General features: G+C 37.2%; 2 protein-coding genes and 1 long non-coding RNA gene across 5 annotated transcripts; 2 read left to right on the top strand and 1 right to left on the bottom strand.

Annotated features, from left to right (window-relative positions):
• The first annotated feature begins 1,342 nt into the window (after window positions 1-1,342).
• Window positions 1,343-6,454, top strand: LOC306904367. 2 transcript variants are annotated; one of them, XR_013787626.1, is made up of 3 exons: window positions 1,343-1,424; window positions 4,813-4,916; window positions 5,197-6,454. It is a non-coding gene; the product is annotated as an uncharacterized lncRNA (long non-coding RNA). The 2 variants fall into 2 exon arrangements; XR_013787627.1 differs by lacking the exon at window positions 1,343-1,424 and adding an exon at window positions 3,632-3,678 and having other exon boundaries at window positions 5,197-6,447.
• Window positions 6,455-7,962: 1,508 nt separating this feature from the next.
• Window positions 7,963-13,185, top strand: znf106b (zinc finger protein 106b). Of its 2 annotated transcripts, none has more exons than XM_079474677.1 (13): window positions 7,963-8,337; window positions 8,581-8,685; window positions 8,859-8,920; window positions 9,015-9,218; window positions 9,368-9,410; window positions 9,616-9,677; window positions 9,755-9,958; window positions 10,343-10,987; window positions 11,216-11,468; window positions 11,540-11,588; window positions 12,020-12,168; window positions 12,252-12,320; window positions 12,758-13,185. In XM_079474677.1, exons 2-12 carry the CDS (start codon window positions 8,581-8,583, stop codon window positions 12,315-12,317), a joined length of 1,842 nt encoding a protein of 613 aa, XP_079330803.1. In that variant the 5' UTR covers window positions 7,963-8,337; the 3' UTR covers window positions 12,318-12,320; window positions 12,758-13,185. The 2 variants fall into 2 exon arrangements, with proteins under 2 accessions (XP_079330803.1, XP_079330804.1); XM_079474678.1 differs by having other exon boundaries at window positions 8,260-8,417.
• Window positions 13,186-13,436: 251 nt separating this feature from the next.
• On the bottom strand, window positions 13,437-21,789 carry capn3b (calpain 3b; the record flags this gene model as incomplete). Its single annotated transcript, XM_079474577.1, has 21 exons — window positions 13,437-13,463; window positions 13,555-13,613; window positions 13,755-13,871; window positions 13,948-14,026; window positions 14,148-14,216; window positions 14,489-14,553; window positions 14,765-14,822; window positions 14,907-14,981; window positions 15,181-15,207; window positions 15,480-15,513; window positions 15,953-16,161; window positions 16,396-16,407; window positions 16,574-16,731; window positions 16,882-17,042; window positions 17,121-17,284; window positions 17,729-17,812; window positions 17,947-18,115; window positions 18,195-18,328; window positions 18,450-18,568; window positions 19,535-19,604; window positions 21,499-21,789. The coding sequence occupies 21 exons, from the start codon at window positions 21,787-21,789 to the stop codon at window positions 13,437-13,439; spliced, it is 2,181 nt and encodes a 726-aa protein (XP_079330703.1).
• Window positions 21,790-22,418: the final 629 nt, after the last annotated feature.

The raw sequence follows: 22,418 nt of genomic DNA, 5'->3' as shown, positions 1-22,418 counted from the left end.
ATTGCTAGGGATTTGGTTTGATGAAAAATTAAAATGGAAAGCTCATCTGGATAAAATCAAGGGCAAATGTAAACAGGACAAGAATGGGGAGCAGATAGAGCGTCTTTGCATAACATATATTGGGCAGTAATGAGATCAGTTCTCGATTATGGATGTATAGCATATATGTCTGCAGCAGAATCAATTCTTAAGGAGATAGACATATTACAAGCACAGGCTTTGAGAATATGTAGTGGGTCTTTTAAAACATCGCCCATATCTTCAATGCAGGTGAAAATGGGTGAAATGTCCAAAAAGAATTAGAAGAATGAAATTATTGATGGCATACTGGGTTAATATACAGGGACATGTTAAAACACATCCTGTTAAAAGTGAATTAAATGACTGTTGGGAACATAGTAAGACAATTGTGATGAGCTTTGGGTGGATAGGAGTGAGGGCAAGGATTATAGGACTATAGCAACTGAGTTACAGCAATACCGTCCCAATTTCATTCATTCCCCCCTGGTGGTTCCCCTTACCTAGTTGACTTTAGAATACAGCAGGAATTAAAAGGAAACCCTAAGGAAATTTAGAAAGTCTCATATTACAAAATTACCTTGAGAAACAATTCCTGGATTCTGTATTTATATATACAGATGGGTCAAAAGATCCTGGTACAGGAATTGCTGGTGCAGCAGTATATGTTCCAATTAATAATTTTTATATTAAGAAAAGAGTGACTAATCATGTGTCAGTCTACAACTGAACTATTGGCAATATTATTAGCCATACAGTGGACAGAAGAGAGAAGAATAAACAACAGTGTCATTGCATCTGATAGCTATTCAGCTCTGAAAGTATTAGATCTGGCAGGTCATCAATTAGAATGGATATTATCAATGATATATTTAATAAGATGTATGAATTATAAATGAAAGGTTTATGTGTACGTTTAGTTTGGGTCCCTGCTCATGTAGGGATAGACGGAAACGAGAAAGTTGATATTCTGGCCAAACAAACGTTAAGAATAAAGCAAGTCGAACTACAAATTCCTTAGAAAACAAAGGCAAAAACACTTATTAAAAATTATGTACAATTGGTATAGCAGGTAGAGTGGAATGAAAATGAAACAGGGAGACACCTGTATAAAATACAAAAGCTTGTTGGTGTTGGGAGAAAAGAGTATAAGTGATACACCGTTAAGTGACGGTACAATTTAATTAAAAAAAAAGAATATTCGCCTGTCTGATAACATGCAGCGTTCATTGGAATTGCGACCGCTTTGGTGTTGTACAATGTAAATTAGGGGGGGGGGACCAAAGAAAGCGGAACCAAAGTGTGGGAATTTTTGCAACCCGCCACGTAAAGGCGGACGCCTTTCTCTCGGAAATGGAGATGGCGGTTTGCTCTTTCTCTCACTAATTGCTGATTCTGTCTTCCAGGTTCGTACTCTGTAAAACAATAATACTAACTGTTCCTAATGATGTATATGAAGTGTATTTAAACTGGAATGTAATTTGTGATCTGTGAAATAGAGTTATATAGCAGCGTTTATAATCGCGGGAGAAAGCATGTGTGAACAATGGCGCACGTGTATATTGTAACTGTGTATGAATCCATGCATTGAGGTCATCACTTCCTAGAAATACTTTGTGTGTTTTGAATTATCCTGACAGGTTATAAAAATATTGTAAGTGTTAAGAAAACGAGAGTTATTAAATTTACAGAAGCCGTTGGTTATCTGAATTGTGTTTGTAAGTGTATGATAGGGCTGGGCGATTTAGCAAAAAAATCTAATCTAGATTTTTTCTGAACATTTGACCGATTCACGATTTCGATTTTTTCGTTTTTGCTTAACTAGTCAACTTAAAACAACTACAACAATAAAGTACAGAAATAACATTATCTTTATTAGTAATTTAGAAAAAAAACATAAATAAGGAAAGTTTTTGTATTTTAAAACATTTCTGTATTGTGCCTAGTTGTTTTTTCATTATACTTTACAGTGGTCAAGAAGGTGTAGAAGTACAACTTTGCAAAATATATGATTGAATAATAAAAGCAACTATAGTTTAATTAAAAAAAGTGAGGCTCATGTATGGCAGAAGAGTACGACTACTCCACAGGTCAGTCGTCAGATGTGCTATAAAGCTGTTCCGACACTTTTTCGCGTGTTTCAGTGTATATTCGGGGAATTGCGGCTTCTGTAAAATGTTTGCGGCTTGGTAACTTGTATCTTGGATCAACGGCGTGAAGCATATTTATGAACCCTTGCTTTTCCACGGTGTGCATGGGAACCATGTCCTTTGCAATATGAAATGCCACAGCATTTGTTATTTCTTGCCATCGGTGTGACTTTCTATCATATGCAATGGCGTTGGAAAATGATGCCGCCAATGAAACCTGGCGTTGTGCATTTCGAGGTGTATCTGTCGTCTTTGGATGTCTGACTGTGTCTTCACACCGAGCGCGAATGAGGCGTCAAGCGCGAGTGATTTACATGTTAAGTCAATGTAAAGACGCGATGGACGCGCTTGCGGCGCGAATAGCGCGAATGAGGCGGCGCGAATGACGCGAATCGCGCGAGTTGAAAAATCTGAACTTTGGCGGAAATTCGCGTCGCGTTAACCAATCAGGAGCCTGCTCTAGTAGTAGTAGCCCCTCCTATATATGAAGTGGATTTCACGCGCGAATGACGCGAATTTCACGCGCGAATGACGCGAATTACACAAAATGTTCAAGCGTCCAACTACTCGCGAATAGCGCGTTTTTTGACGCCTCATTCGCGCTCTATGTGAACACACAGTAACTGTGTTGTTTTCATCTCTTAATTTTGTACATTCGAGCCATTCAGCCTGATGTCTCTGTCGCAAATGCTGAACCAAATTAGTTGTGCTGCCACTGCCGGTTGCAACTGACTTTCGACATATCTTGCATTTGACGAAAGTTTGTCTGCCCTCTCAAATCCAAACCATTTCCAAATCACTGAAGTAACATTACTACCTTCCTTTGATACAAGATCATCCTGATGCGAAGGCCAGGCGTCTCCATGATGTTAGCCGTTAACTTCAACGTTACTGATTTCTCACTGAGTGAGCGGTTGAGACGCGTTCAAGCGCGCCATCAAGTGGTATTGACAAGTATTTCCAACATATCTAATTGGATGTGCGTGATAAACTTTTTTTTTTAAATCTCGATGTCTCGATTTAACAAAAATTAAATCGTGTTAAAACGTAAACTCGAATTTATCGGAAAATTCGCCCAGCCCTAGTGTATGATCATTTGAACAGTTTTCCCTAAGTGTAATATTCCTGTTATGACTTGAAATACCATTTGTATGTTCACATACAGCCTAAAGGGGTTTGTGCTTTACATTATTTGATAAGTAAGCTTGAAATATGATCCATCCTTGGGATGTTGTTGCACTTTAAAGAAAAGAGTGATGTTTATGTTTACAGAGACCTAATTATTTTGTGAATAAGAGTGTGAAATGTTGCACGCTGATTTATGACGTGTAAAGCGGAAACATTTATTGAGGTGTTTAAATTGACATTACACCGGAATTGAAAGAATGTTTACAAAAAAGGGAATGTTATTGGTTTATAATTTTATACATTTGTAATAAAGATATTGAGATTTGGAAATGAAGATGGCGGTTTGCTCTTTCTCTCACTAATTGCTGATTCTGTCTTCCAGGCTGAGATCTAGAGTTGAGAGTAGTGAACCCCAGATGAACATCTTTTTGTTACTCCAGTTTCTGAACTTTGAAACTCGTAACATATAGGAAAAGAAGGAAAGGAAACATTATAACGCAGCTTAGAATAGGTCATACTGGGCTTAATAACACAGTGCAGATGATAAGCAAGCACCCAACAGGGGAATGCCCTTTTTGTAACCATAAAGAAACAGTTGAACATGTTATATTTCATTGTGAACAATACAATGATAATAGAATAAAAAATTTCCAGTCATTAAAAAAGGTTAAACACCATGACTTTTCTTTATCAGGAATTTTATGAAAAACAGGTGATACTATATATGACAATATAATAAAGTTTGTAAAAGAAACAGGGTTAAGCAAAATAATACAGGTTATTATTATAAGTAGTTGTAGCAGTATTTTTTTTTTAATTATTCATGTAATCCGTGTTGCACACTCCAGTCCAGTCGGTGGCGGTAATGCACCTAAAAATGGTTTTGCCAACCGCCAAATAAACCCTAAAGAAGAAGACTTACGAACGAGGTCAGCACCACGATCTTTCGACCACACACCGCTTTTGCTTTCCAATCAGGGAAATTTCCTATTTAAGAAAACAGCTCTATTTTATCAAGAGTTTAATCCATTTGACCGATTGTTTTGTTCAGCATATATACGCGCGCGCGCATTTGCATTGAATTTTGGTCACAAGTATTTAAAAAGTGTTGTTGTGCTAAGTTAGCAAGTCAGCCATGTAAGTTTCATATCGGTAGGCAAACAGTATATGTAAACCGATAAACTGTTTGAGGTACCTTGATAATTTATTGACTGATTATATGTTAGCAATTGTGTTCTGTGTACATGCTTTGACTTACTCCATAGCTTTCAGTATGAGTCTTAGTCTTTTCTCAGGAACTCTTTTAAGGACGACTTACAACCCAGGGTGAATAGTTTTAATGAAAACTCTTAATGCCTAATATGATATTCTAGTTAGGTTTAGTTAAGAGAAATATATCTGCTGAGTTTTGTTTTCACCAATACACAATAACTGTATATTAAGTCAAATAAATTGACAATTTTAAATAAGTCTACATGTACACCTGTTAACCGAAACTCTTGTGTGCCTATGTCAGACTGCCGTCAGACGGAACTAAGCCTGACAGGTTGGGAAGGACATCTGAAACCTGAATTGTCTTGACATCAGAAAAATGACTGAACTGATCAGATCACTGAAACGGTTAGCGGTGAATATGTGGAGGTTATAATAAACAATGCAAAAGAGTTTATATTTAAGTTAATATAATTGTGTATGCATTTAATTTGGAGCTTACATTAGTGGGTGATATTACATATTTTATGTTAATAACGAAATGTCTTTCGATCAGTTGATCTGTTTTGATTACTTTTGTCTTTCTCTGTGAGTGTTCACCTATGAGGGGGGGGCGTGCTGCTCAAGTCAATATACACTGCATCAGAAGACACAGTCGCTCTGACTCCTGTTTATTTCCCCTCATCAGGCGGTGAGGGTGCTACAAATACCCTGACACACCGGTGCAATGGAGAATCATCTCATCCTCAAAGAGAAGATGACTGAAGAGACAGTAGTGGTGGTCTTCAGGAGACACACCGCCACCAACTTCATGACAGTGGAAGGAGTCAGCCACTTCAGATCCCTGACTCACATGGGTGATGGTGAAAAAGGCCCAGCAATGACTCCTCTCCTTATTTTGGAGATAACTGAGGAAGTATGGAATAAGCGCTGCAATCTTCATCTTATTCTACACCTGATCTTTGGACAGCATCTCAACTGTTTACAACACAGCCTGGTGTGAACACTGCTTCACCCAAACCGCAAATCTCTGCAGAGGGTGCTACAAACAGGCCATCACATTGTTGGAGCTGAGCTTCTCTTCCACCAGGACATCTACAGAAGGACGGGTGTGAGGAACGCTCAGAGGGTCTTCGGTGACTCCAGTCACATTAGTGATGTACTCTTCTTTCTGCTACCATTAGACAGTCCTCACCATATACTCACAAATCCACTGAACAAAAATAGTTATAGTTTAATAATGTAATATCATATATTCAAATCAAGTCAAAAGTTTACGTCACCTTTGCAGAACCTGGAAAATGCAGAGCATTTGGGAAAAATGAGAGGTATTTTGAAAGTGAAGATTTATTTTTAATACTCTTTCCTGCCCTGAACAACTTATTTCGCAAAAGAAATGTTAACACAAAGTTCACACCAAAGAACAATAAAAGAAATACATTGCTACATGAAAAATGAACAAAACTATATGTACATCAAAAAACATTGAGAGGTTTACACACACCTGACTTCAATGAATGGTGTTGACTTCTTGAGCATCACTGAATGGTTCTTTCGATTGTAATATTTGTGTATGATCAATGTAAAAAGATGAATCTCAACAACATACAGTTACTGTTGGACATACATCAAGTATACAGAAATAATGAAAAAGCAAAGATTCTGGATTAGGCTACCTCTTAAATGTTCTACATTTTCCAGATTCTGCTAGAAGAATGTAAACTTTTGAGTTCAACTGTATTGATAAATGTTACATGATGTATTGTGTATGTTTGTGTCCAAACTCTGTCCTGGAGGTGCTGAACAGTTTAGTTGCAACCTTCCTCTGCAAACCTGCAAGGAGGCTCTACTTTATAGTCTGCATATACTGTTGGGTTTGAGAAAACTACAACCCGTGAATACTTTTGGAACAGCTGTCTTCTCATGTTAATAAAAACTTTCAATGTATTCATGTTAGTAAATAACAGATAGCATTTTTTTATAATACTAAATTCAAACGTTACTTCTGAATTGTCTGGAACGCAGAATAAGGTGAGTTAGATTCGGGGCACAATCCAGCTATAAGCTTGTAAAAATGTAATTGGTACAATTTTAATATACTTTAAGTTGTTCCACTTTAGCACACAAAAGTGGGCTAAATAGACTTTAAATTTTACTTTACTACAACTATATTACAACTAAAATATACTTGGTAAAAAATTAATATTCCCCAAAATAGCACTTTTTAAGTGAACTTATCATTAACATACTATGTAACAGCGCGGACGACATAACTAACGAGAGATCAAGACGACATAACGGACGACAGCAAAGACGACATAACTAACGAGAGATCAAGACGACATAACGGACGACGGCAAAGACGACATAACTAACGAGAGATCAAGACGACATAACGGACGACGGCAAAGACGACATAACTAACGAGAGATCAAGACGACATAACGGACGACGGCAAAGACGACATAACGGACGACAGCAAAGACGACATAACGGACGACAGCAAAGACGACATAACTAACGAGAGATCAAGACGACATAACGGACGACGGCAAAGACGACAGCAAAGACGACATAACGGACGACAGCAAAGACGACATAACTAACGAGAGATCAAGACGACATAACGGACGACAGCAAAGATGACATAACTAACGAGAGATCATGACGACATAACGGACGACAGCAAAGATGACATAACTAACGAGAGATCAAGACGACATAACGGACGACGGCAAAGACGACATAACTAACGAGAGATCAAGACGACATAACGGACGACAGCAAAGATGACATAACTAACGAGAGATCAAGACGACGGCAAAGCTTACAAAACAAAGGATTCACTGTGAAAAGACGGCAGGACGACATATACGACGACATCAGCAGACAGCATGAATGTCAAGACATACTGATTTACCTGAAAAAGACGGCAATGACCGTAAAAAAAGACAATTGTATAGTACAAAGCTCAAAACAGTTGACACATTTTTGGCACACATGGAACCCCATATAATGCAACATGGGCAGTGCAGATATGTTAAATCTCCTCATTTGTTTATTGTTTTTGGAAAGGATCTTAAATATTTCTCAGATGCCCTTGTATAATTAAAAATCAAAAGGCATTAAAAGTTCTTACTTTTTTGTATTGTATAATCTGTTGTATAGTATTTTTTATATAATTTACTTTGTTATTATGTTTATTTATGTTTTGAATGAATATTTGTTTTTTTCTGGAAATAATATGGTTCTACTGTGCTGAGCCTTCCACACAATATTATTTTCCTTTCTATAGTTGTTGATGCCATTTTGTTGAATTAAGATTTTGTAATCAATAAAAATAATGCAACATGGGCACACATCTCTGAAAACGTAGATGCGGGTACATTCACGGATTATTTACTTTCTAGGGAACACATTTTAAATAAAGTTTGAAACTTGTCGGAGGTTTGGTGGTGGTGACGTTGGTATCAAGCGACCTGAAATGTAGTCCGTTTAGCATCGTGTTAGCTTTTTACTTCCGCCTATTGTATTTCGGCTTCAACTGGGGTGTTCATTTGTTAAGATTATCTTGATAGACAAAACATGTTAACATCATAAACCGCCGATAATCACACAGTTTTTTTGCGATCTTCCAAAAGTCTATGCGAAAAATGCGTCGAGGGAACCAACGTGTCGCTTACTTCCGAGTTTGCCTACAAAAATACGTAATCTCTGAGGTACTGGATTTGAACGGATTTTGACGATTATTGATGACGTAGTGCGGAACAAGATGACATAAAACCTCAGAAGAACGCAAATCTGTAGTCGGCAACATTTGGTCAACGTGGTAAGATTCATCAAGCACGTGGATTATGTGATTCAGTAACGTTACATCATAAAACCCCAACATGCTTTTTTGACACCACGGTCATTGTTTTAGATATTTCCTTGAATCAAAATGTGATTGTGTTAAAAGTGTACGCATTCGACTTAAGCATTCATTCTGCATAACTGCTTCTGCAATAACGTTAGCAGTATTCAGAACGGGTACTCCAACTCTATCTTGTAACAAAAATATTTTTTATTTCAGATGAAGGCAGGTATGGGGAACGCTACGAAGAAGAAACGAAAAAAGACGACCAAACCAAACAATGTGAAGAAATGTTGTGTCTGCTCTCTTGAATATGGAGAAAGGGTAGGGCTGTTTGGTTAATTCCTTATTCGGTCTAGTTTGATAGGACACGACCTTCCTCAGTTTAAAATAATTATTATTAACTTATGATGACTACATAGTGGTCATTTATTGTAGTTTGTTTCTGCATAAGAATGTTTCTCCCTAAACTCTTTTTACCCTAATATTTTTCACAGAATTCGGATAGACACATGCATAGTTATTCTCACCATAAAGCAATTGAACAGCTCATGGGCAGGTAAAAATGTCATAAATTATAACTTAAGTATAAATCAGAAAATATTGCTTTAATCATACATGCATATATACATTTATTGATATGTTTTCTACAGTACACCGGTGGCCCATAAATGTTGGGCATGTGATGTGTCTGTGATGGGACTAGAGAAGTACCAGGAGCATATTGCTAAAGATAAACACAAACAAAATCTGATCGAACTCCAGTGCAAAACACGTAAAAAGCAAACCTTTACCGTGAACTACAATACTAAGCGTGATGTTGAGGTCAACACCCCTTACAGTCAAGAAAAGATGAGGTAAGATTGTCATTTCATGGTGTAATATACTGTTGCAGTGTTTATTACTCTGGATTAATTGGCTTTATAAATATGTTTGAATATTATCTAAATATTTAGTTTGTTTCCTGGTTGCAAATTGTAAAGTGTTTCCTTTTGTATCAATTTAGACATCAAAGATGTTCTGTCTGTTGTCATAGCTTCCTTGTACAGGTGAGTTTTTATTTTTGCTAAAGTTCAAAAGTAACATAACATAAAACAACCGTTTTTGTTCTGGTACAATATTATGTATGGAGCTATAAAAGGGACTTATGATGTAACAGGGATGATTTACTTCATTATGCATTCATTCATATAGGTAAGTCATAGAAGTTATATTAAAACAAAGCATATGCATTATTTATTTTTTTTTCCACAGGAGTTGGACAAACATATGCATAGTTTTATCCATCGTCAGACGATTGAGCAATTAAAGGGCCGGTATGGAACTTAAAAGTATTCCTTTACATGTCCTGCTTATAAATATAAAAAAAACATAAAGCGTGTTTTTTTTTCAGTGAACAGTTGCAGAAGTGCTGGGCCTGTGATCAGTCTATGATGGGTTTACAGGAGTTTAAGAAACATATAAACACTGACTACCACAAACACATGATGTTGATTCTGACAGCAAACCGTTCAGATGATCGCAAAAGCACTGTGGTTTACGGCGAGGAGTTTGACGAGGAGCTAAAAGCCCTTTGTGCCGAAAGAGAAAGACTAAAGTAAGGTTCTCAACTCGTACGTTAACTACAAGCACTTACATTTGTGGAAAAAATTAAAGACACCATTGCGATTTTAAATTAGCATTAAGGTTTTTTGGTAAATCCAGTCCAATTGCAACAAAATCAAACCTCAGGAGTGACAAAGTCATCCAACAGCAATGTGGAAGCCTGGTTTAATTGACAATACTCATACTTTTCCTAAATACACATAAAAATAGTACATTTTAAAATCAGAAAAACAGTCTCTTTATGATTTCCGCATCTGTATGTGTGTAATGTAAACTGTAAATCACCAATGGATTTCATTTATGAGCAGTTTGAAGTCAACAGCTATAACTAACAACTGGTCTTTTATGTGTTTGTCAAATCTTAAATTTATTGAAGAAATCAAAAGAAAGAGGAGCGACAGTTGAAATTGAAGCAGGCCAAAACGGAAGCTGCAAAGCGGAAAGCACAACAAATTAAATTAATTGCCAAAGTCGGTGATGATTTCACAAGTGACCAGCTGCCAGGAAAATGCAAACTCTTCAGTTCTTGGGAAGACCAACAGAAAATCTCAACTTCTAGACCTGACCCAACAACGCTTAAAAGGAGACAACAGAGTATGGACAACTTTAATGGCCCACTTGTGAAAAGGCCTTGTCCTCCATCAGAGATTTCTGCTCATGTCTCTGGAGAGCCTATGTGTGCTCCTGAACCAGTTCAGAGAAAGATTTCCACTTTGTTAAAGAGAATTCGTAAATCATTAGACTCTCAAGATGTTAATGTTTGTTCAGAAGAAAATGCAGAAAGCCACACGGAACGTGTGGTGAGACAGACCTGTGAATCCAACTGTAAAAAAGCGCTAAAAGGGGAAACAAAATTCAACAAGAAGCACAAGAAACAAGAACGAGCCAAGGAATATGTAAGCAGTCACAGCTCTCGGAAAAGCAGAGAGGACCCTTGCTCACATGATGCATTTTACACATTGAGAAACAGTCAACAGGACCAGATAAATACAAACAGGCAGCAGGAGCGATGCATGTCCAGGTAAATTCGACATTTGATTTATAAAATTCAATTAGTTTCAAATAACTGGCTTGTCAACAGAGAGCCGGACTGATTTGTGGAAATTTTGCAGTGCCGTGGGTCCCAGAACTAGAATTGAGAACGGAGTGTGTTTTCATCTGACATTAAAGCGTTAGATGTGAAAGTAAATTTGATCATGGATGGATGAGGTCATCACTTTCTGAATCCGCTTTCTACCTTTCATTTTAGAGAAGAGATAGATGGACAAGAGGCTTCTGTAGCCTCCCCTTCGTCTGTAACATCACTGGCTGAAAAGATTGGAAGATTTCAGAGCCAGACTACAGCAACCCGTAATGTCAATGTTTGCCAGATATTAGATGTTGGTGGAAATGATTCACTCTGGAATGATGCTGATACTGCAGAAACCGGGTATAATGCAGAAACATCACAAGAGGGCCTTGACTGCCACCAAATCATTTCTTACAAGCCCAGAAAAGAACAGGTAATAAAATGTGTGCGTGTGTGTATATATCTAAATCTGTGCTTTATTGAAATATCTGAATTTTGCTTCAGGACATTTCAAATACAACTCATCAGAATCCTGAGACAACACGTAGACAAAGTGAGTGTCTTCCAGCTTTAATTTGAATCTAATTGTAAATATCTTCTTTTAAATCTAATGGCAATTTAAATTTACACAAAAAAATGTACGTGTTTATATAGTGTGAGCATGTGTGCACAACTCGACTTGGGAAACATGAACTTATTTACCAAATGTTTTAATATTTCCACATACATAAAGATTCAAATAATTTTAATTCAGATTTTATATATGTGTGCATTATATACACCACAGACACACTGTACAAACCTTTATTTTGAAAGCGATTAATCAGGATTCATTGATTTGATGGCACAATGTTTTTAACCATTTGCTAAATGTTTAACTCCATTCAGCTATTGAAGTATAATGGTCATTTAATCAAGTACAAGTCATTATAAATCAAACTTGTACAACTAATTAGTTGTCTTATGATATTATGTGATTGTTAGATAAAGTGAACGCGTTAATGACGCTGTGTTCAAGAGAAGAGGAGCTCTCCGACTCTTTAAGGAATGTAGGTGACCAGCTGTTCCAGGCATATGCGACCCTGCATACCGCTTACGCGGAGGTTCAGCATCTTCTAACAGCTAAACAAGAGGTAGCTGCTCTATTAGCATGTTTGCATGACGTAAGAACACAAAGCCACCAAAACCAAAATAATCGAAGTTCTCCTGTTGTCAGGTAACCTCAGAGATGTCCTCCCTCAGGGCAAAGCGAATTCAACTCTTACAGGACATGATTGAGTGATGAGTAAGAATTATTGCAAAATTTTTTTCTATTCATGTTTTAGCCAATATGAAAACACTATTTTCTGTTGTAGACATCTTTGTGGTAGATTATTTTTATGTTTGATGTGCAGCTGCTGGTATTTATATAAAGATAGCTTTAGTTTATAAATTGCGTAAAGACACTGTATTGTATGATGTCTGCTACAAACTAGCTAGCATGCTTTTTGACGTGGCTTATTTAAAACATGATCGAATTTCATGACAAAAGTTCAGCAAGTGATGAATATTCGAGTCAGCCAACAGTTGTTACGGTATTGACCAAAAAATGCGACCCAGGCAAAGAAGCATCAGAGTTTGATTCGAACCATTTATTTCATGGCTTTACCCCGTTAATATTATAATAATATTTAGGCTTATTCATAATTAACAACCATTTAATACTTATGCTTTGTTTTTTAGATCCCAGCTAATCGCAAACCTCTTGTTGTGACTGTTTTCATCTTCTAACCTGATGATGCAACAAATAGTGGGCTTGTCTCAATGAGAAACTCCTGTTTGATGCAACAAGATCAAAAGTTGTATGTAGTTATAAATAAGATAATTTTTGTCAGCATATTAATTCAGACTTCGCAGGAGGCTGTAAGAGCGATTTTAAAACTGCATTTTTTTTTATTTAGTATGGTCCGTCTAGGAAATGTAAAAATTGAAAGAGGCATTCATATGTTATGTACATTTGTTATGGACATGTTGATTTCTTGCGGTCATAAATATTTTTGTGCTTCGTGTAACTGTTATGGTGACACATATAGGATACCAAAAACAGGGCAAAACAATTTATTCAATTAATTTTGTACACTAGCAAAAATAAAAACCCTATGCAAGGATCAGTTTTGTGTACTGAAAATTTGTTTTCATGACCATATTTCATTGAAAATAAAATGTCAAATTAAAGGTATCGCCAACCAAAAGATTGCTTTACATGACAGAGGTTAAAGACCGTGGTCTTAACTTGTAGCTCAAATTTAAGGGTGTATCCAGATCACAATTCTCTGAAGAACTGAAACGTATTGTGAACATTTCCAACACTGGTTCATATTTGTCTGTGATGCACAACTGAATGGAGCTGAAATGGCGTTGTTTAGGCGTACATGGTCAGCTGTAGCCACTGTGTTCAAAAAACAGGGACATGTTAAAAAGACCAGAAGAATGTGATTGTTTTATAACATGTAATATGTACTCAAATGTATGCAGCTTACCTCAGAAACATTAAGTTTGATAAGGCCATCTCCATCCTTGTCAAAAGCTTTAAATGCCCCTATAAAAGAATTCACTTAACTTAAAGTAGCTAGAGAAGTTAAAAAGAAAGCATGTCTAGTCCACTGCTTCTCAAACTACTAGAACTTCAAAATATTTAGCTAAATAATGTTTGTAAACAAGTGATTAAATGTACACTTACTGAACATTCCCTCGAGTCGCACTAGGCAGCTTATGTAGCTGTCGAAATCCAGTTCCAAGCGTTCATTAGCATAACGCATGGCAATAATATCAAAGAGCTGATTGTTGAGTTGAAAACCTGCAGTACATTAAGATATCACAGGTTTCAGCATATATAAAGTTCAGTTTCCCAAACATGTGACCCAGTGTCTCACCTGCATCAGTAACTGCGTTTCTCATCTCAAAGCTGCTGATTGTACTGGATTTATCTGCATCGTATCGTGTGAAAACCAGCTGCAAACAACAGAGTGTCTATGCCCTGAATATTTGTACAGTATATGTGATAAAATGAACCTACTTTGATGCTGCGGTGTCTTCACAGCCACAGTGTTTCAAAATAAATATGTAGATATACCTTCCACTGTTTAATCTTGTTCCATAAGTGCTTGAACTCTAAAAGATGAAGGTGTCCTGTTCCATCAGTCTTGCGTGACATGGTTAGGGTCAATAGATCAGTGTGTCAAAGACATTTGTCATTTAGTCCACTAGGGAGAGCCACTCTGTAAAGGATGATGTTGGAAGCACCTGAAACGTATTGCTTGTTTGTTAAAGGAGTCGTGTCGTCATTTACTCACCCTCTTGTCATTTCAAACCTGTATGACTCTCTTCCGCAGAATGATAAATGATGACAGAATTATCATTTTGAGGTGAACTACTCCTTTAACAGTTTAATAGTACAACAGTAGTAAAGGATACATCCATGAGAGCAATCATACTTCTACAGCTCTCCAGACTGAAACCTTCTGATTTCAGCTCTTTGTCTGAGAAAATTGAGAGAGTGTAACCGTGTCGCTTAGTTGTAAGATAATTGCATTAGCAATGAAAATTTATGGGTTTGATTCCAAGAGAACAAACATGCTGATAAAAACGATTTGGCTCGAAGGAACTTTAAAAAAAAAAAACGTTGAAATGTCAAAATGCATGCGTGTAATGTATTGCAAAACGGTAGCAGTAAAATAAACTTTCCCTCACGTCTGGCAGTCGCTCTGTTAAGGACAGTCCTGAGTTCATAGGCGTTGATCTGCATGTCCTGCCGAGACCAGAAAAAAATGCATGTGGCACCATTCGAGTAATGTGGTATGGGTATGAAGTTGAGACTTGAATTTGCACTCACATCTCCAGCGATCTGTTGAAAGATGGACCTGAACTGTTTCTCCTCTTCAGTTTCTTCCACGAGAGGCCTGATTAGCTGAATGTGGGAGAATTTTGATATTTTATATCAAAAACATTGTTCTACTGGCCACATAAATACAGAAGATGGAAAAATGATTGGTAAAATATTGTGTGTTTTGACTGTCTTCCACAGAGGACATAGCCTTATGCGGGTTTTAAATGAGGGTGAATGAAGACAGTTAAACATTTTTGGCCCATCCATCATTTTCACTTACCTTGATTTTCGTCTTTGTATCTGTCTCCTGGTATAACAAAGTAAAACATGGTAGACATTAAATAAAATACGAAATATTTATTATATGAAATTATGAAAATTTAATTATAGCTGCTGTTAATGAGTTAAAAAAATCCATCAAATTACTAGGTCTGGCTTTAATATAGATGCAACATCATATTCCAAATCATATATTCAAAAGTCGAGGCCGGCTGTTATGGTGATTCATTTCTTTAACCAAGTATAGAGACATTATGAGCTGCAACACAACAAGACAGACAAACACAGGTGTTGACTCACCACAAGACCCGCCTCGATTTCTGCTTCTATAACCCTGTGAGAAAACATGCAGCTGTCAGCTAAAAGTATACAAGTCAAGAGGTCACTTAAAATATGCTTCACTGTAACACGTGAAACTTTAATGGGATACTTTAATGGGAAACACTATAATCCCTTTAAAGGTTGCGAACAGGTAAGCAATGCATATACATTCAAATACCTGTAGGAACATTACATTTCTAATTGTATCTGCATATTGTGAATGCAGCCACGGATAGAGACCATTGTTATTCATGACGTGCAATGCCCAATTGTTCAAATACCTGACTGCTATTATATAACTGTTTGTTGATTAAAAAAATGGTGTCCTCGACATTTTACAGTCAGTGATATATAAATGGCATCTTTATCATGCTTGACAACTATTCGTTTTATTAATTCAATTTACTCAATCAAATGACTGAATATTGAATTGACAGAGTTGTATTACTCACTCTGAGGTGCTCCAGTTTTCAGAGAAGACCCTGAGAAGAAACTCACTCTCCTTATGAGGATCAAAAGTGGAGGGAATGATGACATACTCTCCTGGATTTAGACAGAAACGGTCTGTTACTTCACGCATGTTGACGTAAGACTTAGAGCGGGCTTTTGATGCATTATAAAGGAAAACATCTTTCGGCAGCTGTTGTTGGTTGCCTTTCATCTGCAATGACAGAGACACGATTCAACTATAGACAGTAAAATGTCATGAAATGCCATGGAATGTTTAGATTTGTAATAAAATGGCAGTGGTTACACTTTAAATGGTGATTGAGTTTCAGCTGTAACAAATTCAAGGGTTTCAATTGTGAGCTAGCAAAGACAGTGGTTAATGATGACATGCAGCCGGACCGACAGGACATATATCATGTGGCCTCTTCATGGTATGGTCTTATACCTCTTGAGGAACCTGGGAAAGACAGGACAGAAAGGGTTGAAATAAATATCATTCAAAACATCTTAGAATGCCTTCATTTTTTTAATGATTTGGATAAATAGACCTGAATTTGGCTAATACGAACTAAAAGGTTATCAAACTGCAAACAAGTAGGCCTACTATGTAGCCACAAATTTACCTCATAGATGGCGAACCCAATGTTGTGTAGGTTGCCACCTGCGCAGCGCTCGCTACGTCTGCCTTTCTGCATCAGTGCCACCACCACGGTGCATGTCTTCTGCTTGGCATCTGCCTTCAGAAGATTCAGGCGGTACTGAGGATTTGTCCAGAATGTGTCTGGGACAGAAAGTAGATAAATGAACGATATGGGTATATTGAGTCAACTGATTTGTCTGTTGCTAGTTGTTTTATAAGCATAACAACCCGAATGACAAAAATGAAATAATATCCAGATTTTTAATGTAGTCTCATTGTAGATAGGCCTACCTGGAAAGTTTCTGCAGCCACCAGCAGAGCATCCTCTTACCCATCGGCCCTCATGAACAGTCACATTCCACTTCAACATCTGGTCATCCTGCAGGGTGTCTGGAGTAAGATTACAGATCTCCAGTTTTGTAAAGTTCTTCTGAAACTCCTCAAAGCCCATCCTTGAGTTGAGTGCAAGAGGTGTGTCATTACGGGCAATAAAAAGAAGAGATATTTTACACAGAAAGAAGAGTACTAACCAGAACTCTCCTCGTTCTGTGGGTCGGAGTCTCTCTTTGTCTTGTTCAGTGGTGGCTAGTGCAGCCCATTCATCCGACCTACAGGCAGGAGGGGGGTTTACTCCCCATGGGTCTCGTACACGAACAAGACGGATTTTTAGGTCCTTGCCATCCTTACGTTTACCCTAAGAAAACGTATTTTGCTATTATTTTGAAAAACATTTGCTGATACATGTTGGAAGGTTGGCCAACATTCTAAAATCCTGAAAGAATTGCCTCACATTCAGAATTCACAACATATTGGCAAACAACTACTAAAGTACTAACAAAATTTCACTAAACAACACTAGAAAGACAAGAGACTTTAATGATGCATACTACAAAACAATATCACAAGACAAGTAACCCCTGAATTGACAATATATGTAATTACAAACCTTTACCGTAAATGAAAAACAATAGGTATCTGATGTATAATAAACGATTCTCTCTCTCTATTCAATTTCTAAATTAAATGGGTGCTGATTTGGTGTTTTCAACTGACCTCTAAAAAGCCCCGATTGGTATTGTATATGTTAGCGATTTTACTTAATGTGATACTTGAATTCTCAAGTACATGACATTCCCACCTGCTCGACTCCAGTGATTGAGTATGCATGTCCTCTTACAAGTCCGGATACAGTTTTCGTCATCTGAGCAGTTGGAACCAATGTCTGTGTGGCATAATCCAAAACATTGGTAAGTGACAAACAGTATGTTGAATTTAATTCCATCATTATGCAGTGCATTAAAAAATATATTAAACAGCTGGTTTATAGTCCTAAACTTTAATAGGTGGACTACTTACATCTATCGAGCAGCCCACGAGGGACCCCCTCTCTAAAGCTTTTCTCATGATATTGTACAACTCTTTAGGGGCCTCTGAAATCTCATAAAACTCGGTTACTCCTCCGGTAAAGTCCTCCATGGCCTCCAATGTGTTTCCTCCCTTTAGGGCTTCATAAGAACCATGTATCCTGGGTCCCATAATTCAAACCATCAGGTTTTGCATCAGAATTGAATTGGTACATGTGAATGCCATGATAATAAACTTACTTTGCGTATGCCTTTTCGAGAAGAGCACTCCAAAATTCATTCTTCTGTCCAGATCTGGTGAACACCAACTGGTTTTTATACGTTGGAAGTCGATCGTCCACGACCACGTCCATCCACTCACCATAGCGCCAGAACTAGAAGAATTAGCCGAAAATAGGTACATTTTTCAAGACATTAGTGCTTCATTCATGAAATTTAAAGAAGGAACTTGGAGATCTTAGAGGGATCTAGTGGTCGCAAATTGAAATAACTTACCTGGAAATGAAAAATGCCTGCATAGTTTTCAGAGAAGTTCTGGTCATGTGGGACCACTCTTTGCAGCAGTACTTTATTCAGAGTCAGGCAAGCTATGGCAGCCAGCAACCAGCAGTCTCCTACAATAATTAATACAATAATCGAATTTAATATTAGGTAAAATTTTGAACGCTCAATTTACTTGATTTATACTTGATGGGTCTGAAATCCCTTATTATTAAACGGATAGTTCTGGTCCTTAATTGGTCAACAGCAAGTTTTGATCTTAAGCTACATTTACATAGCAGATGCCTTTATCCACAGATGCACAAGCAGTGACTTACTGACTGTACATTATCCTTTAAATATCCCTTGTGAAATGGAAATATCATGCATAACAAGTCTATCTTTATACTTTAGGCCTATATTTTATTTCAGCGTGAACTCAGCATGAACATTTGCAGCCCATTCATACAGCCCTGTATGGACTATAGGGTGCACAGATGAGCAGGACAAAGATCAGATTCCCACATGTATATACATGCTCAAAATTACTTATTGATCCAAATAAAGAAACGGGTTATGAAGTTTCATATTGCAAACTTTTCTAATAATCCGTCTATTTTTATTACATTTAAACGAAAAGCCCCTACTGCTCGACATTTACTAGAGCATGTCACTGCGAATGTCAGGATCATGGGTTCGATCATGGACACCCAGAAACAGATCAAATCCTACATGTTTATTTGGATAGGAGGGTGATAAATGCATGAATACAATGCACAAGTGCACTGTGCGAAACTTCAGAATACACAAAACGACATGACTGTATATGCTATACAGCAAGAAGATGTTTAACTTTCTGTCTCCTCTGGATCAGACAGATTTATTCAGAGTCTGTCTGTATTAAACTTGACCAATTCACCTGTGTATGTCAATCATATTGTGTGTCTCAATAAATGCCGTGGAGATCAGGTTGGTCTTGGTATCTCCAGAGGGAATTATAGTAGTTGCATTTAAACTCTAATGACTTCTGATTTGTTCACCAGGTAAAAAAATAAGTTTAATATTTTATGTAATTAGAACATACATTTGTACTTTCTTACCCAGGTCTCCTTGGCAGATATCTGTCCTATTGGCTCCCCCAAGAATGAACTGTGGATTGCTACAAATCTCCTGTGTAGGAAAGAGAGACAATATAGACTGTTAATTGTGCCATAGACAAACGTTTATTTCAAATGATGGTCATACTGTTAGACTTTTGTTGGCCTCACAAAAAGAACAAGACGAAGATGAAGTGATGAAGATTTCAACACCACAGCCATTCAACAGCTGCCAAGGATGGTAACATTCGCTGCCAAGTGTTTACAAGCTTGGGATATCAGGGCAAAATAATGTAAGTATGTCCATCGAGACACATTCTCCTTTGCATTATTTTTAAAGTGTTGGTAAGCAGATGCGAATTGCTCGACTGTTTGAAGCTCGGTCCAAAAAAGTTCCTGACTTACCAAAGACTTCACAGGTGGATGAAACGGAAACAGAGTAGCCTGATTCTAAACCATAACAAGGCCAGTCACGATACAGTCGTTTCAATATACATGCAAAACTTGTAAACCTAAAAGTCACACAGGTCAGGTTTTTATGAACTGACATAAAACTTAAATTTAGTTTTTTTTATGCTTTTTTTAAATATGTGAGACATGGAAACTATAACATATCAGATAGCATTAGGCTTCATGTAGTATCTTGAAGACACTATATATATGCAAATGATTTAATTAACTTGCATATAACTGAACATTTATGGAACTGAATTTTTATTTGTGGCTTTGTATGCAAGGAATCCCTTTATCGTGTTAAAACAATTTTGCTAGTATGAAAATAATAAAAGAAAAAAGAAAACCACCTGCGCTTTACCAATTATAATATCCAATGCATAAACTCAATTCTGCGGACAATGTTTTAAACAGCCATGTGGAAAACCAAAATTGTGAGGATAAGAAATAGTCCAAACCCACTGATACGGCAGAAGTCTGCTTAATAAATCACTGACAAACAGCATGGCATGAATTGGCATGTCAGCTGCATGACTAGAGCGTGTTCTAGTAGAACTTCAACCATGCCCAACACAACACATGCACAGCAGGATCAATGCCACATTCTCATGACACGCCTGCAGGAGATAACCCTTTCGATGCATTGGCATTTCTGCCTTTTTAGTTAGAAAGTAAAACTAAATTGTCCTAATTGCTTATGTGATAAAATTATTTATTTATAGAATTAATAGCAAAGAATTGCATCATCGACCTTGATTGTAAAAGTGACAAAAAAATTATATTTATAAATTTGTTCATAGTCAATCATTCAAAACTCAAAATATTAAATTATTACTGTGTATAATGCCATTATGCTATTACAGAAATTGGAAATCATTGCAATACGAATGTGGGATTTTTAAAAAGCAAAACAAGTTATGTGGAAAAAGGTTTTTTAATAAGAAAAATCAAAATACAGTATCATAATACAAGCAAATACACTGCAAGAAACACTTATTTTTTTTAAAGTCACCATGAAACGGAAGTTGCTATTGGTTTCTTTAACGTTTAACGTAGTGAAATGGCTTCTGAAATTAGAATAAAGTGTAGGGCGGGGCTTTGTTTTGCCCTTCCCTTTTTGATTGGTTTGTTGAAAGTTGGGCCTGCAGGGGAGGGCTAATAATGCCTGGGCATTGGACAGTCCGTATAGTCCTACCTCTTTTTTGTTGCTGATGTCATTTGGTGAAGAGTGTTGTTGAGAAGAGCTTGACGTTTTTGATAAAAAAAATGTTTTAAATAATGGCGTGTGCACGGATAAATAATTTAGAATAATCACTGCAACACTGTTTAAAACACTAAAAATTTTCCTGTTTGATTGCATGGTGACTTTAAACAATCGACTTAATAAGTAACTGCATCCTGTTTTGAGGATATTAGTAAGACTAACAATACCAAAATAACTTTTTGCATTTCAAAAGAGAAGGTACGGATGCAACATAACCTCATACAGTGCCACCTTAAGGTCATTCACTCACCGCCGGACGCTTCCATTCTAACTTCAGAGGGAACTTTTCATTGTAAAAGAGAGAGGAGTCCTGAGCAGGGAACAGTGGGTCTTCAAAGAGCACCTTCTTACTCGCGTATTTGTCTCTGAGCTCCACAAAGTCCTTGAGGCGCCTGCTATCTTTAACTGCCTCATTGCGACTCAAAATGGCAGAATAAATGTTGCCAGGGGTACCAAAGTAACTTACTTCAGTGCCACCCACAATCTGTGGGGCAGCTTCAGTTATTTGGACAGAGGTTTCTGAAAATTTCTTTTCTTCCATATTTCTCGTTTTGGTGTCCTCTAAGGCTGGTGAAGGCAGATAAATGTAAGAATTTACAACCCAGTGTCAATCCAGGTCAGCTTTCTCTGAAGATATGCCAATTCCTTCTTCCAGTCCTTAGTTTCTTTATATTCTGGTACGGGCTCAGTCCTGGTCATGTACACAAACCAGCATTTACAATAAGTTAAATGCTTACACTGCACATGCTCACATGCACATACTTGCATACACACTTACTCCCAACCTACATTTAGCCTTCCCTCTTAGAAGTTAATTCTATTTATAGATCTCTTAAAGGGACGTGAGGGTTTCTCTCTTTCTGCCTGCAATGCTGTCCAGCTGATGATGTCAGGGATTTTCGATGCAGATGATGGGAATAAAAGTTTCCAAAACAAGATTTGAAAAGTTCAACTCTGGGACGCGATGCCATGAAACACAAGCCTCACACATCAGCAGGTGTTTAAAAGCAAGTTGATCTTCATGGATCTTTTTAAAGAAATGTAATGGTTTAAATGGAAGTTATATTGATTTTTATGGTCTCCAAAAAAGTCAATAAAGCATTACTGTCGTGTCAGCCATACACAGTGTGTACACAGTAAACGTTCCTCCAAGACCAGTGTGCTACACAA

Source organism: Barbatula barbatula, assembly GCF_947034865.1.
Source record: "Barbatula barbatula genome assembly, chromosome: 15".
Classification (NCBI taxonomy): Eukaryota; Metazoa; Chordata; class Actinopteri; order Cypriniformes; family Nemacheilidae; genus Barbatula; species Barbatula barbatula.
This window is presented reverse-complemented; position numbering and strand designations above follow the sequence as displayed.